This window comes from Cotesia glomerata, linkage group LG8 (assembly GCF_020080835.1).
Source record: "Cotesia glomerata isolate CgM1 linkage group LG8, MPM_Cglom_v2.3, whole genome shotgun sequence".
Classification (NCBI taxonomy): domain Eukaryota; kingdom Metazoa; phylum Arthropoda; class Insecta; order Hymenoptera; family Braconidae; genus Cotesia; species Cotesia glomerata.
The window spans coordinates 9,173,312-9,191,084 of record NC_058165.1 but is presented as its reverse complement, the minus strand read 5'-3'; the positions used below and the strand labels follow the sequence as shown (position 1 = coordinate 9,191,084).

The following is a 17,773-nucleotide window of genomic DNA, read 5'->3' as shown; positions in this document are numbered from 1 at the left end:
TCGGTCCACAGCCGCATTAAGAAGTGTGTGTTGGGAATGAAAAAATCCCGACATGCAGGGAGGTGGGGTCAAAAGAAGTAGTGAGTATAATGAAGTGATAATAATGATGGAAGTAAATACAAAGTAGAGCTGGGAAAAAAAAAGTGTGTTGTGTAACAAAGGGAAGTGAGAAATAATACCCCACCCTCCCTTGTAAAACACTGCCCAGGTGATACAAGTAAAAACCTCCATTATGTAATTAAAAAAAAAAAATGTGGAAAAGGGTTGACCCTGCAGGCCATTCCTGGAACTTCCCGCTTATTTTAGAGCGTAACGCTCGAGAATCTATTCATTTTTTGAGCTCTTCGAGCTCAAATTTTTAAGTAGTTATAGTTTTCAAACGCGTTGTTCGACTCCGACGCTTGGTGACATTCAACTCAGTTTTTTTAGTACAAAAAATAATCCAAAAAGAAATGTAGTTCTCGAACCAATCAACCGATTGTCACGTTCTTTGCGGCGATCAACGTGGTTTTTTGAGCTCTAATAATTATTTTATTACATGAAAAATGATCCGATAAGAAATGTCGGAGTTATGTAAAAAAAAACTTTTTTCCAAATTTTTCGTCAACGATTTCTCTCGAACCAATAAACCGATTTTGACGTTCTTGGAGCCAATCGACGTGGTTTTTTACGGTTAAGCGCTAATTAGTTTTTGCAATTGATCGGTAGAGGCGTTGAAAAGTTATTCCAAAAAAACCAGATTTGAAAAAATTTTTTTTTTTAAGTTTTTTTGAGATTTCTCAAATTCTACCGATTCAAATCGGTCCAAATTGTAATGAAAATCTAAGTTTGGTCAAGCCCTTTCGAATGGCACTAACAGCAATGAAATCGGTCAAGCCGTTCAACACACACACACACACACACACATCGCGGGGATAGTCAGGGAAGCTTCCTGTGACCTTGAAACGTCGAGATCTGGTGAAAACTCGATTTTTGTAAAACGGGGTAAAATCAATAACTTACCGATTTTTAAAAATCTTCGATTTTCTTAGCGGAAAGTTAAAAAAGTTGAATAATAATTTATAAATTTTTTTGAAAATTCGTTAAAAATGTTATTATTAACTTTTTTTTCCAAATTGTTCATTTTTTTATGAATTTAAAAAAAAATATATAGATCAATAAAATCAAATAGAATTTTCGTTCAAAAGAATGAAAATTAAAATGGTTGAGGACCCCACTTGTAAATACTTACCAAAAATTTTATAAAATTCAACTTATTGGGACGTTTTTTTTTTTTTTTTTGATGCATTTGAAAAAAAAAATTATATGCTATTGTATGTTATAATAAAATTTTTTAAAATAGCTTAAATTTTAGGCCGCTAGACCACCGGGTCCCCTTAACTATCTTAATATGTATTTTTTGACAAAATAAAAACTATCTTCTCAAAAAAAATAATATAAAAAATTTATAGTTTAGAATTCTGACTTGAATGAAGTTATCTTCATTATGAAAATAATATTAGCAGACATCTGACAATTTTGAGTTTTTTTTATTAATAAAATTATTACAAAAAAATCAAAAGAAAAAATTGCACATGTAAAAAATTAGCAAAACTATACGTGCAATTTTTTAAAAATATTTTTTTATTTCTAATTCAATTAATAAAAAAAAATAAAAATTTTTCGCTGTCGGCTAATTTTAGAATTTTATACCCTGATAGCCAAGTTGGCCGCAACTTTCTGTCAATCTACTGCCGCAACTTGTCACCAAGTTGGCGGCAACTTTTGGAAATGAACTCGGTTGATGTCAACTTGTTCACCAAGTTGTCGACAAAAGTTGCTTCTGAAACTTTTTCACACCAAGTTGACGACAAGTTTCTCAAGAAATTTGGCGACATATTGCGGCAGTAGATTGGGCTCTTTTTTCTCAGAAACTTGTCGCCAACTTGACGCCAACAGTTACAAATTCGAAAGTTGACCGCAAGTTGTCGCTAAGTTGGTGGCAACTATCTGACACCAACTTGGTTGGTCTGAAACTCTGGCTATCAGGGATAATACCCTGATAGCCAAGTTGGCCGCAACTTTCTGTCAATCTACTGCCGCAACTTGTCACCAACTTGGCGGCAACTCTTGGAAAGTAACTCGGTTGGTGTCAACTTGTTCACCAAGTTGTCACCAAGTTGTCGGCAAAAGTTGCTCTGAAACTTTTTCACACCAAGTTGACGATAAGTTTCTCAAGAAATTTGGCGACATATTGCGGCAGTAGATTGGGCTCTTTTTTCTCAGAAACTTGTCGCCAACTTGACGCCAACAGTTACAAATTCGAAAGTTGACCGCAAGTTGTCGCTAAGTTGGTGGCAACTATCTGACACCAACTTGGTTGGTCTGAAACTGTGGCTATCAGGGTAGTTTCATATTTTCATTTTGTCGGCAAGTTACCTTCAATTACTAAGACTTCAGTAGATAACTTTCCATGTGGCTTTATCACAAGCTAAAGCATTTACCGCAACTTGTTTTTTTATATATCTAATATGACTCTCAACTCTCATTGCGCCTCTATGTATGTAGCTTTAGCCTCTGGCTATATTTATCTTTTCTTTCCCGTATCTAATCCGCCATAATTGTTTAGTTTTCAAGGCAATCACTCATTACACCGTGCCCGTACTCAATGCATTATTCAACGATGTTATGTTATAAAATACATTTTAATCCAAGAATCCACTAGTTGATCAAGTGATGTCCATCTAACATCTAACGAGTGTGTCAGTTTTAACCTATCGGTCACTAGAAAATTTAGTTTATAAATTTATGTTTTATAGGTTAATAAAAAATTAATTAATCAGAGCTAGTTTGAGTTATTAATTAATGATCGAATAATTCTAATTTTTTGTATTTTTTCTCATTGTTAACAGCCATCTATTGTTAACCAAATTGACATTTAAATTTCTCCGGTCATTGCGGTAAGTTTTTTCTTCTCAACTATTAATTCTTTCTTTTGTTCTCTTAATCCGTTACTACAGATGAATAATATAATAATAATAAATATGTATTTGTATGTTTGTATAGATGTTTAAATGGTCAGGTTGAGGGTCTTTCTCTCTCTCTCTGCGAAAGTCAAGATCGCGTAGTTCTATTACGGTCAATGATCAACAACTGGTTCCCATTAGCACGTCCTTTCACCGCAGGTACTTTTTTTTATCTTTTTATTTTAATTTTTTTTTTATTTTTATTACTTCATTTGTGCATATACTAGCGTTGGAAAATTTTTAGTTTTTTTATTTTAAAGCAAAAAATATTTTACATACATAAAACAATTTTTTTGACAGTTCTAATGTGTAGCTGAAGAAATGTCATAATTTTTTGATGACATTAAAGTTAGCACTCAGCCAGTTTTTAATTTTTTTTTTTAGCAAACAAATTTGTTTTAAAAAATTAATTTTTGAAAAAATTGCATTTTTAATTTTTTAAAATTTCTACATGTCAATTTTCTTTTATAATTTTTTTTTGTCGTAATTTGTTTGTTAAAAAATTCTGAAAATTATTGAATATCTGCTAAATTAATTTTCATAATTTTTTAAGGATTATTTATTATAAATTTTGAAAGTTTAAAACTCAAGGAAAAAATTATAATTAATTGATTTCAATATCGCTGATTGTAAAAAATATGAAAGATTATTCGGTTGGTATTTATATCTTCTTTGTGAATATTTTAAAATTTTTTGACACAAGGTTTCGAATTGTAAATCAGTATTATTAAAACTTTGATTCCTGTTTTATTTTTTATCAAACCAGAAATGTAAAAAAAAAAGTTTTTTAATTTTATCGATGGAAAATTTTACTCATTTTTTAATTTTATTGTTATCAAATATATAATTTATCATTTTAATAATAATCATAACTTAAAAATTCAAACATTTTTATAAAAATTTTAAATTATTATTAATTTAATTTACTAATACAATTATTATTGTTATAATTATTATAATCTAGAATGAACTGTATGCGTATTGCGATCCTGGACTTTGAACTTAGTGTCATAAAATTTTTTAATAATAATCATATTGATATACTGGTCTGTAATGTCAATAAATAATATTATTATAATTCCAGCAACAATAAAAAAGACAAAAGATCTATTTGAATTGAAACAATGAATAAATTCTAATGATAAATATAATGGATTTTTAAGCACATCCAATAAAAAAAAATTTGTGAAAAAAATTTAAAATCTTTAAATCTTGAAAGTCCTTCAGAATAATGCTGACGATATATTAATAATTATAATAATAATGAATGTTGTAACTTGTAACAAAAAAATAGCTTCTAGTGACATTGCAAAAGGTCGCAATATTTTATTTTATAGAATTATAGTGCAGATGATAACCTTTGGATTTCAGTTTTCAGGATGATGATAAAGTTTCCTTCTCCTTTAATTTTGACATTTTAATTTGTATACATATGTATTCATTAACTTGTCACTGTGACTCATTAGTTGGAAATTATTTTTTTCCTTCGGTAAATAAATAATTAATTGATACTTTGAGTATTGATTTTTTATTCAAAAAAAAAAAACTAATTAGTAATAAACTTTTATTATTATTTGTTTAGACAAAAAATTTTCAATGTGTCATTCATTTATTTTATGAAATGTCTTATGTTTATTCAACGGGTAATTAATTTTTTATAAAAAATATTTAAATATGAGTTTAGAGTTTTATCTTCTGTCGAAAATTGTAGGGAGTTTTACATATACTTTCAGTAAAAAAGAATTTTAATGACTAGATAAATGTCATTATAAATAAGTGATAAGAATTATCGGTTATGAGGATTAGAATTGTTTTTTAAAAATTCGAAGGTCAAAGTCTCTAAAATTTTTTACATAATTTTAAATCAAAGATAAATGCGTATCAGAAACATTTTGCAAAACAAAATTATTAAATTTCTTAAATAATTTTTGAGTAATTTAATTCTTTGATTTAATCACGGGAAAAAGAAAACAGGAATAATTATAGTATAAAATGTAAAATCGGTCCCGTCGTAATCAAAACTATAAAAATTACAGTTTGAAATAACATTTTTCTAAATTCAAACTTTGAATGTTAAGTTTCAGAGCTTTCAATGTAAATATTACATTCTACAATGTAATTCTTATAAAATCTGTAATAATTACAATCTGAAACGAGTAATAATGATCAAAATGTAATTTTTTAATTTTTCAATACAAAAAAAAGTTTATTTATACCAAAAAAATTATTGGAACATTCAAGTTATTTTAGAGGAAGGAGAAAAAAAATTTGGAAAATCTAAAAGTGAACGACTCATAATGCTCATGTAATTATGAAATAATAATAAAATAGAGCGAATGTAAAAAAAAATATCTAACAGCTGAAATAGCATGATAATGCGCACGTGCCTTTAGTGGGATAAGTGTACTCAATATATATAGATATACAGTCCTACGGCTTTTTTTTAATTTTATTAATTCCATATAAATGACTCTAAGTTACCGGTAATCTACAATTCCTTCAAAAAATTTTTCAAAAAAAAATTTGACTCAATCAATGGATTTTTTCGCAAATTACACTGTTTTCAGGGTTTCATACATGACGGAGAAAATTTTTTTAAACTATTTTGATGTTTTTTTCCGTTTCTATTGCACTTAATAAATTTTTGAAAAGTATGGAATTAATTTCCATTAAATTATCTAGACAATAGTATGCAAAATATTTTGATTCCGTGAACAAACTAGGGTTGAATAGTAAAAATAATTGCCAAAATGAGACGAAAAAAAATTTTTAAACGTAAAGCACTCTCTGATGCTTTACATCATGAGTCGTGCAATTATTTAAGCTCGATAAAACTTTACTTCAGTAAAGAAAATTTTTGTTTTTTTTTTTTTCGTTAAGAGTAGTTCTACCATAAAGAGTTTTCTCTTTCTCTATCACGTTATTATTGTCATTTATTTCAATTAATTTCATAGTCTATTAAAAAATCCAAAAGTTATTTACTAAAAATTAAAAAAATAGAATTTTGATCGTTATAATAATAATTATAATCAATAATTATTGATCATGTTATACAATTATATAAAAAAATATAATAATTATAATTTATTAATGTGTTCAGTTAGAATTTATTGTAAATTTAATTTAAGATTTCCGTGAATAACTTTTAAACTAATGGATCGAATTAAAATTTGATATAAAGAAAACCTGAAGTACATAAAACATACCTCCGAACTTGAAATGAACACAAAAAATTTTCTTATTGAAAGAAAAAAAAATATAGTTTCTACTATTATCATACTTCAAGCGCTATAATTTTTTCATAAGAATCAATGAGCAAAATATTCTAAGCCTTCTCAATATTTTTCCTGATGTTCTCATCCAAATTTATGAAGAATAACTATTAAAATTACCATTATTTAAATAACCAATTATCGATTCTTACCGCGCAAAGTATGACGCGTGATACATGTACGATTGTATAATTTTATCATATCACCATCAATGTAATTTATTATAGTTACAATTTCAATAATTAATAATCAAAAATAGTTCACTAATAAGTAATCTAAATATTGAGGCAAAAAACAATTATCAATTGTAATTATAATCAGTTTAATATCCGCGGTAATTAAATTGGAAGCAGAAGCGACGGAGGATCTTGCGTGAAAATTGTAACATGCAGTATAAAAGAGTAAGAATTAACTATCATGCATATGCAAAGTATACGAAGACAATTACTAGTACGTATATGTAATAATAATACGTTGAAACGGATAATTCAAGGTCTAAAAGTTAACTCGTCTATGTCGAGTACCCACAAGAGTTTCAGTAAAAAATTATTTTACATACAATTGATTTTTCAAATCGATGAATCTTCTGATTTTTTTTTTATTAACTATTGAAGTCATTGATTGAATTTTTTACTTATTAAGTAATTTTTTCATCAGTATTCACAGCATCGTTTCTATTTTTCACGGAAAATATGCTCAAGTATTTAAACGTGACTGTTTTAAAAAAGTTTTTACTGTTTTGTTAGTAAATAAAAAACTTTTTGAAATAATGAGACATATTAAAAATCATTTTAAAGGAAATCTAATTGCGAAAAAAATTCGAATAAATTGAAAATTTTGGTAAAACTGATGATTCAAAAGTTACAGCCGTTCTAAATTCGAAGAAATATTTAAGCACTTGATTTTCATAAAAAATTTATAATTTTTTTAATTATTGAAAATTTAATGAATTAATGTACGCATCTGTATCCACGCAAACCACTAATTGATCATAAAACATAAATTCGCGAGTCAGATCGACGGTCAACGGTGACGGCCGTCTTGTATGTGTTCCATATGTAGAGGCTTACTGTATACTGATACAGTACCTACTCCTCTACCTCACCGTTAAATCTAATCCCTCTGTTCCATTCTCAGTCCTCCATAATATAATAAAAGTCCTCAATACTCAGTCCGTCTTCAGCCGCGGTGCATTAAACGTCGCAGTTACCGAGCGCTCCGTGCGTTCGCTCTGCAGTTATACACTTATTAATCACGATTATTATATTTTTGTTTTTACGAGTCACTTTAGTTTAATTAACGAAGATTATAATTTATTTTCACATATTTGTTTTATCATAGATGTGAATTGTGATTTTTATTTTTCGGTTTTATAAAAGTATTATGTTCAAATCGTTAATTATTTTTTATGTGACTATAATTAACCACAACTTGTGATTAAATATAATGTAAGACTTAATTATTTAGTGAAGAAATTTCTTTTATAGAAAATTAAAATTAAAAATAATAATAATAATAATAACTTATTTAAATTATTATTATTATTATTATTATTATTATTATTATTAAATTTTTAAATTATTAAATAATAATACTAGAAATTTTTTTTTTCCAGGTGGCTGAGTTTTTTAATGATTCGAGTACGACAGTGATAGCGAATCAAAGAAAAATTACTTTTGAGGATAAATAGAGGATTTTTACGAAGAATTTTTTATTAAGTAATTTCTTGATAAATAAATCTAAAAATGAAGTTAGAAGGAAATAGTTCGAGGGACGATGACGCCAATGGAATCCTGATGCAACCAAGAAAGGGCTCGGTTGTAAGGGTTCAAATTGTACCGATTCAACCAAAAACAATCACACATTTGCCAAAAAGGCCACCTGTTGACTTAGCATTTACGGATTTAACTTACAAAGTTCGGGAAGGACGTAAAGGAAGTAAGTACCAACTTTTCATTTTTTTACGGTTCTGTTTCATGCATTCATTATTATTATTATTAAAGTTGAAAGACCTGATAGTAAACTTAGAACCGTTATTTAAAATTCAATGACCTAAGTTTCTTAATTTCAAAACCGCATTTAGAAGTTTTCTTGTTTAAACAGTAGTTTAATATTCTAAAAATATAATTTATCAAAAATGAAAATGGGTTTTATATACTTGTAAGCTTGAAGGTTTGGATCAATAAAAGCATATTGCGTTCGGCATAATAAATAATTACAAAACAAATAATTAGCTTTCGTAAAATAGATAAGCAAAGTCAATGATAAAACATAATATATATAAAAATACGCATTACAAGTCGATGAGTTAGCATCCAAAGGTTACATTAGCTCGACGGAAAGAGGTCAAAACTCATGCGCGAAAGATCAAGGTTCGAATCCCGGGCAATTCAAAGTTTTGTAAATTTCTATTGACGTTGGGGGATTCCGTGGAAATAAAATAAGAAAATAATTAATTTTCTTATTGAAAAAAATTTTTAAGTCATTAAAAAATTAATTTCTATCACTAAAAATAAAATTCAATTATGGAAAATTGAAAACCGTTAAAGTAAATAATTTTCATTCATAAAAAAAAAAGTTTATTTAGAAGAGAATGAATATTTTTTTAATGACCGATAATCTAGTACAGTTAGTTGTCGGTCGTACATTTATTTTCTCAACATAAATATGAATGGACATGTAATTTGCAGTTAGAGACTAAATCTTCTTACCTAACTTGCATTATTTCATTCAGGTTTAATAATTCAATCATAAAATTAAAACTTTATTCCATTGATAGATTTATAATATAATCATTAATCGTTTTTTTAGTTAAAAACCTCTTCTAGAATTCTCATCGATGTGAGTTTTGATAAAAAAAGTAGCTGCGCATATAATAATTACTATATAGATGATAGAATATCGCGACCTTTGATCTCAAAGTCTATATCAGTATTAACAAAGTCAGTTTATACATACTACGTAATTATTATTTTTTAACTCAGAATTTTTTTAATTTTACCTTAAAAATCATCTTTACAGAGAAATTTACTCTTTGTAAATTTATTATACAAACTTTTTAATTAATAATTGTCAAAAAACTTTTACTGCTGTTTCATTTTTGGGTTTTTATAAAAAATGACTGAATATTTAATAAATATTAGAATTAAAGTTGAAAAAAAAACTTGACTTCGATACCAAGAGATGGCGCTACTATTAATGACGTCAATACTACAGTGCAAAATAGTAGAAATTGGCGTTTGCAAGTAAAAAAAGCGGGAAATTTAAAATCCAACTTTAAGAAATTAAAAATACAATTTTTTCCGTGTCGTAACGTTGAAAGTTGTCTAAAAATAGTAAAATTAAAATTAAAAATAACTCAATTTCGACGGAATATAGTAATATTATATAATACTTCGTCTACAAAACAGCTCGTCTCAGTAATTCTTGAAAAACCTGTTGAAGCCTAAAAATACTTTCTAAAAATCATTAAAAACTCACTCCGACAATTAAACAAAATTCTTCTACAACATTAAGCCCGTTATCGAGAAAAAAATTTCCTACAAGGAAAATCCTTTTGAAGGCGTTTATTTTCGACGAAAGAACCCTCATCTGAATTTACAATTATCAATCTTCCGAACGATTAAAAAAAAATAATTAATCGATATTTCAACCTTCAAATAAAATATTATTAAAATAAAAAAAAATCTCACAAGCCGACACAATTTTTTATCTAGATCTCACACAACTCGTTACTCTTTTAAATAATTCCATTTAAAAACAGGTTTTCTGATGTGACATTGACCACAGTGAAAGTGTTCTACTACATTACTAGAGCGTACAATTATTCTCAATATTCTCTATTATTAACGCAGCTTACTTAAAAAGTAGTTAAAAAATACTTGCAAATTTGATTAAAATTAACTTTTTTTCACGATAAGGAGATTCGCGAATGACGGAAGTAAATACACCCCCATCCACTTCAGATTTTCTAGTTTAAGTTATGTCACGGATACTCTCTTGTTTCTTGCACTCAAATATTTAAATTTACATTTTACATATTAATATTTAATATCCAAGTTTTACTTGCTAAACACCAGTAGCACTACAACTCTTTACTTTGGATAATCGTATTCTATATAAATAAAACTTAGTTTACATAGTTAACATTGTTAAAGTATCTATACAGCTATTGTAGTATAAACAAATATTTAAGCGTCTATTTGTAATGTTTTTTAACAAGTCAATTTCACTTTCATATTTACATTTTTTTCGTCATTCTTTCGCAAGTTAATTCCTTAAAAAGTCTCTTTCAAAATACGTAGTCACTAAATAAAGTTATTAAAATTTTAATTTAATGAAGTTGATAGATGAAACTTAACTTCTAGACTTATTTTAATTATGTCATTAACAGAAAAAAAAAATTTTAACTTTTTTGTAGGTTAATGTTAAAAATTATTATTTTCTAGTCTTCAATTTTTTTGTATTGGATGAGCAATTATTTTCTTCTATTAATCATTCTTACTCATAAACGTAAATTAAGGTCATTAAATGTTTTTGTTGAACAATTTTATTTTTTTTCTGCGACTAGACTTGAATCATTATTAAAAGAAAAAAATTTTATGACTAAAAAAAAAATAATAACGATTTTTATAGAAAGAAAATTTGTTTTATTATCTGTGATGAAATCAATAAATCTTTAAATTAATTTAAAAAATAATTTTTTGCCTTTTATAAGAATGACGTCTTACAATTAAAAATTAGACGTACTTTATTACAAATAATTAAAAAAAAAGTGAATAAAAAATGAACGAGCAAACCAAGAACAGGTTTTGTCAGTAGCGTTTGTATTTATTTTTAAAATCGCGAAATTAATTGGCTAAGAAGCAGGCGTATAAAAACATGGAAGATAAACGAAACAAAAATTACAAAATGCAAATATTATTTATTAGTGATATGACGGTTTGAATATTAAAAGTAAAAACTAAAAGAAAAAATATCGACTACTGCTAATCTAGCGTGATAGATTGGACACACGATTGTTGCAACATGACAGTCTTATAAATGTTAATAACAGTAATTTTTTTTTTCACTATCCCTCTTTGCTATGAAAAATATTACAAGCTTTTTTTTGCAATTTAAGAAATATTTAATGCGAATATTGTTAGAGTAAATTTTCAGTTATTATTTATTACTTTTTATTCACTAATTAACTAATTGTGCAAGTAAGATTACAAGAGTAATATTTTAAGATATTAAATGCCGGCTTTCATGCCAGAAGAATTACTCAGTGTTGTCGTCATCGCGAAAATCATTAAATGTATCTTCTTTAGTCTTTAGAATTTTTATTATTTATTTCGATAAAAAATCGCTAAATTTTAATTATATTACGGCCATAATTTTTGCCACTGACCTGATATTTTTTATCGCTTTTTAGCGTCTCGGCCTAACGGCATGGAAATTAAAAAATTTTAGAGTTTTATAGCTTTTTTATTGGCTATTTCGCGAAATATTTAGGAGTTTTTTAAGGTTTTTAGTTATTCATCATCATCAAATGATACGACCAGAAATTTCTACATGTTAATTGAAGATTTATTATTTTTTAAGTAAAAATTATTCATTTTTATCCTTAACTCAAATTTTAATCAATTAAATTCTAAATTTATTCATTTCTATTGTAAAAATTACAAATAATTTTCCAATTTTAATGAAAAATTAAAAAATTAAACTAATTTTCTAAAAAAAAAAATTTAGTTCTGAAATTTCACGTTAGATGGCCTAGAGTTTAGATCTTCTCGCATTCAGACCAGTATTTAAAATGTATATATAATGAATTCATTTTTACATTAAAAACCCTTTTTTACATTAAGTTATTGTTATGATGCTTAAATAAATACAATTTTTATTAGAACAAAATTCAATATAATTGATAATTATTGGGTGTAGAGATTTATCCAACGTATGTCATATAATTGAAGATTTTCATTCACAAGATTACCTAAAAGTGTTTGTTGTTGATAATTTAGTCATAAAATATCCAAGATATTAAACAAATACTAGTTTTATATCATTGAAAAATTATTTATTAAATAAAATGATCCTGACATCATCATAAAAAAAATTATGTTTTCATAAGAAAAATAATCTGCTGTATAATTGTACTACATGTAATTTATAATATTTAGAAGCAAAAATTGCTATAAATAAAAATATGTCTTTAATTTTAAAATCGGAATTTCATATCAGTGTAGGAATGTACAAGTTAACAATTAAAAAATATATAGATATATAGTCAATATAATCTTGAATCAATTTTACCGGTTTTAAACCAAGAGAAATAAATACTTGGGTAAAAAAATGTTTTTACCTCTTTTGAAAAGAATAAAATATTCGATCAAAAGATTTAATTCTTTAATAGAGATTATAGAAAATATTTACATGTGGGATCAACCATTTTTATTTTTTTGAACGAATTTTCTATTTGATTTTATTGATATATTTTTTTTTGAAAAATAAATAAAAAAATGAACAATTTAAAAAAAAAAGTTGATTATCACAATTTTAACAAATTTTTGAAAAAATTTATAAATTTTTGAAAAAATTTATAAATTTTTTAGAAAATTGTGATATTCAACTTTTTTTTTTTAAATTGTTCGTTTTTTATGTACTTTTCGAAAAAATATATATCCAAAATATCAAAAAAAAAGATAAAATAGAAATTTTATCTAAAAACATGAGAGCCCAAATTTTTTCCAACTTTTGAAGGCAAAAAAACTTTCGAAATCTTTATTTTTTTCTTTCACGGCATTTTTTATCATAAATGCGCCGTAAAAATAATAATCAGAATTAAAAAAAAAATTAAAAAATGTTAATTTTTCACCTAGTTCTAGCCCAAAATGGGTTTGATCCCTCGTGTAAATAATTACCGAGTAATAATTTTTTTTAATTAAGTGATGTAAATATTTTGAAACAAGACTAAAATTTTGAAGAAAAAAATTAAACTAAAGTTATTTTTTTTCCATGCAGTTATTTATTGTAATTTTTCCCTAATGTCAAATATTATTGTTATCTATATTTGAGAAGTCTTTAAAAAACGTTAAAAAACTATAACAATTTTTAATTATTTCTTATAAAAATATTAATTGGACTATCTCCAAAATTATTGATCCTAAAAAATTTTCCCAACAATCGAGACTATACCAAATAAAATTTCCATTAATTACGTATAGCTTTTATTTATATCATTCAGAAAACGCTAATTTCCGTTCTTTGATTAAATAAACAAGAGCTATTAAAAATAATAACTTAATTTATGAATTATAAATAAATAAATGCAATAAAAGATTGATCACAAGACCTCGAGTCGATAGCAAATGCGGTCAGGGCTCACATATTGTTTACAATAGTCATTAAACGTGATTTGGCAATCGCCCGAGGGCTGATTATCGTCGGAATAAATTCACTTTCTTTCCCTACTTCATATTCTAGATTTTAATAAACTTCCATTAAATATTTATGCATACACACATATTTACACATGTAAATAAATTGCGTACCAGTAGAAAAAGAGCAAGATATCTGTCTGGCATAAGACCGGAATTACATTCGCGGTTCGCTGAATTACGATAATCTCCATCCAGAACTTTCCTACATTCCAGTTCAACTGCAATACTTATATTATATTACCCATGATTCATAATCGTGATTTATTTTAGTAACTTTGGACGAATTATTGCAATAATTAAACCTTAAACTTAGTTTTCCATCATATAGAATTTTTTTTTATTTACGTTTAACAAGATACGAGTAAATGCTAACTATAAGTGATAAATAATGGAGATGTCTTGAATTTTAAAAAAATTTATTGCTAAATTGCGGTCAGTTTTTTTCAGTCTTAAATGTTGCTAGATCTTGTGAGTCATCAAAAAGATTTAATGCCAACTTTGAATAAAATATTAATAGAGAGGTGTAATACTAAAAAAAAAAAAAAAATTAATTTTTGTTCCTTGTTTTTTTTTGTTTTTATTTAAGATGAGAAGACTATTCTCAAATCTGTAAGTGGAAGATTGAGATCCGGCGAACTTACGGCAATTATGGGACCGTCTGGCGCTGGAAAATCTACTTTACTTAACATTCTTACCGGATACAAGTAAGTTATCGTTTTTTTTAATCATTTTTCATAGGATGAATTCATATTTTTTTTTTCATAAAATCGATATTGAAATATTCACTAATTGTAATAAAGAAAATTTCAATTATTTAGTTCCAACTAAGAACTTGGCGATTTTTAACTTCTCAATTCATCTATATAATTGAGAAAATATGAAATCTTTTTATCCGGCATATTTATATGATTATCTCAGTTATTTTTAGTTAAATTTAGTTATCATTGGAAAGGTCATGAATTCGTGACTTTTCAAGGTTTGAAATATTTTTCAGTGATAGTTAATTTATTATAAGTTTTTAGAGCAGTTCTAAAAACAGATTCGAAATTCGCGCTAAGTAAAATTTTTTTATTTATTTCATTTCGTACATGTTAATGTTATTATATGTCAAATATTGATCCATATAATTGAGAGAATAAGGAAAATTTTTCAATAAACATATTTTATGGTAAAATGAGTTTTTATGATTAAAATTGCACTGAAAAAAAAATTAACTTCAATCAAAAGAGAAATTCTTGAACCAAGAAAATAATGTTTAAAAGTATCATTATCTTGAATCAAGAAGAGAAATTCTTGAATCAAGTAAAATTTACTTAAACCAAGAAAATTTCTTAGTATAATAATTTTTCTACTCAAATCAAGAAGATGATGTTTTTCAAAATTATTTACTTGATTCGAATAAATTTTTTTTTCTGTGTGGTATCATCAAAAAAGTCTGACGTTACACAGAAAAAACAAACTTCTTGCGCCAAGAAAATTTTAAGGAAAACAAAAGCTATTTCGGAGCATGAAAAAATTTTCCAGGCTCAAGAAACTTTGACTCCATTCAAGAAATTTTTAACCTTCCTTGATATTTTCTTGAGCCAAGAAAATTTACCCTCTAGTCAAAAATCCACAGATTCGGTAGAATCTGGCGCCAAGTTCCGTTCAAATCCGTTGTAAACGGAGCGCCAGACTACCGAGTGTGTTTACTGTAAGCAGAACGGTATTTCGAGGTTGCAAAATTTTATTTAATTCGACGGTACTTCTTGTTCCTAAATTTTATATTATAACAGTAATTCATACTTTATTTTACTGATATCAATTAATTATATTCAATTATAACCATTAATTTACTTGAAATTACTAAATTTTATCAGCACAAACTATAGCAAGCTCAAAAATTTCGATCCTGACTTTTTTTCGATGTAAAAAGTGACATGCCACAGACTAAATAATTCGAGAATGCATGGTAATCCTCCAATAGATGGAAAACTACAGTTAAAAAAATACATTTCACAGCTTGCATCTACACCCGCCAGGGTGCGCTGGAATTATTTTTACATAAACTGTAGCTTCAAGGGGATAGTTTGCTATAAAAAAATGCAGCCAACGCGAGATTTAAGTTGATACCAATTGTAAATTTTTATTATAATTACAAAAAATACTAAAATTCAAACAAAAACAGTTTCACTGTAAAAAAATCGCGCCAAGTCCACGTTCATAAGATCATAAGATAATAATAAAAAAAAATTTTTTTCTTCACAAAAAGATATAAAATAAAAAAATTAAAAAATCCAAGTAACCGATATGATTGTATATGATTTTCGGAAATTAAAAAAAAATTTTGTTGTAAATTTAAAAATTAAAAAAAAATTTTGGAACGTATTTAGTGTGCGTGATTGCAGAATATTTTACTTTTAATGAAATTCGTAAAATCTATTTACTAGGACTTTAAAAAAATTGAAATACACTATGACGCACACCAAGTACGTTCCAAAATTTTTTTTTAATTTTTAAATTTACAACAAAATTTTTTTTTAATTTCCGAAAATCATATACAATCATATCGGTTACTTGGATTTTTAATTTTTAATTTTTTTTTTTTTTTTCAGTGTAATTTGTGCCTTTTTACAGTTTGATGTTTTTCCCAGCGATAGTAAATATATCATCTAAATAATCAAGAGAATAAACAAAATTTTGTGTCTGATATATTTTTATTTAAAAAAGTATTTTTATACTAAGTTTTGGTATCATTAGAAAAATTTAGATGTGAATTTGTGCCTATTTACAATTTTATATATTTTTTGTTGATAGTCAATATTTGCTGTTAAGTTTTTAAAAAAGTTTTGAGTAGTTTGTTAGTTTTATAAATTTTTTCATTAAATTATTGGTAATCAATCCTGTGATAGCAATATGATTCTAAAAATTAATTTAAAAACTACCTAAATTATTTATATTGTATTCACATAGTTGTCACATTATTGATTGCGGATTGCTAGTTTTCAATTAAATTTTTATATAAAACTAAACATTGTATTTACACGGCACAGGAAAAATTCCGTCATTGCGTTAGAAATTTTTATACTGAATATTAAGCACTAATTTTTTTACTGTTCTGTAGATAAAAAAAATATTAGAGATTTTTTAAAAAATAAAGACTCGTATCTTTACACTGGGTTATTGTCAGCGTATAGATAAAAAGTAAGCGATTTACGATAACATTGAATATAAATTGATAACTGATAAAAATGATTTTCGGTGGCATTTAGAATTTGGGATATGGATATCGTTCCATACAAAGTCCATGTGAATAAATATTTAAATTATAGATACTGATAAATATATAGACTTATAAGTCATACGTGTAATATTTTAATAAACTAAATACTCAGTCATAAAACGAAATATATAATTTTATCACATGAACATTAGGGTGTTTCAAAAAAAAAAAAAAAATTTTTTTTTTTTATGGTGTTGAAAAGTTGAAAGTACATTTAAAAACAAAAATTTTGGCGCCTATTAGAGCCCTTAATATTAATATTAAGGTTTGCCTCAATTCATTTGTAATTTTTCTATTTAAATAACACGAGAAAACTTTTTTTTTATTTTTGAATTTTAATTACTTCGGAATGGCTTGTTAACGCAATATCCCAGAGAGAGGTCTTATAGGAAATTTCACGCTCTACAAAAAACGTTCAAAGGTCAAAGTTCCTCAGATCAACCGTTTCAAAGATATTTGCAATCAAAAATAACACCAATCAAAAATTTCAAATATTTTCCAATAAAATTGCAAAAAAAAATCATACTTTATATTGATATTGTTTTTTTTTTTGTAAAATCAATTGAATTCTGTTAATTTGAGATTTGAATTTTTTTTTTTGCTTATTTACTCCATACGTAACTCACAAAAAGTACAAATACATAAATATAAAGGTTAAAATTATCAAACAAATGATTTTTGGGTCTCTTTTATAACAAATTAATTTTATATTTCATAAAGTTTATAAATTTTTGTAAGATGAAAATGTAAAGTTCCTGATCACACTAACTAAACAAACACTCATCATTGTATTTTATTAAAAATGTTAAA

General features: G+C 26.0%; 1 protein-coding gene across 2 annotated transcripts in view; it reads left to right on the top strand.

The window, feature by feature from the left end:
• The first annotated feature begins 2,624 nt into the window (after positions 1 to 2,624).
• The window catches only part of LOC123270888 (ATP-binding cassette sub-family G member 4), a 29,579-nt gene continuing 14,430 nt past the window's right edge, over positions 2,625 to 17,773 (top strand). The window contains exons 1-5 of one of the 2 annotated variants that reach the window (XM_044737041.1): positions 2,625 to 2,798; positions 2,892 to 2,939; positions 3,046 to 3,164; positions 7,893 to 8,215; positions 14,288 to 14,405. In XM_044737041.1, the coding sequence (XP_044592976.1) occupies positions 8,023 to 8,215; positions 14,288 to 14,405 (311 nt within the window). In that variant the 5' untranslated portion in view covers positions 2,625 to 2,798; positions 2,892 to 2,939; positions 3,046 to 3,164; positions 7,893 to 8,022. Of the gene's footprint in view, positions 2,799 to 2,891; positions 2,940 to 3,045; positions 3,165 to 7,441; positions 7,726 to 7,892; positions 8,216 to 14,287; positions 14,406 to 17,773 lie in introns of those variants that run through there. The other variant, XM_044737040.1, reaches the window with a different exon arrangement.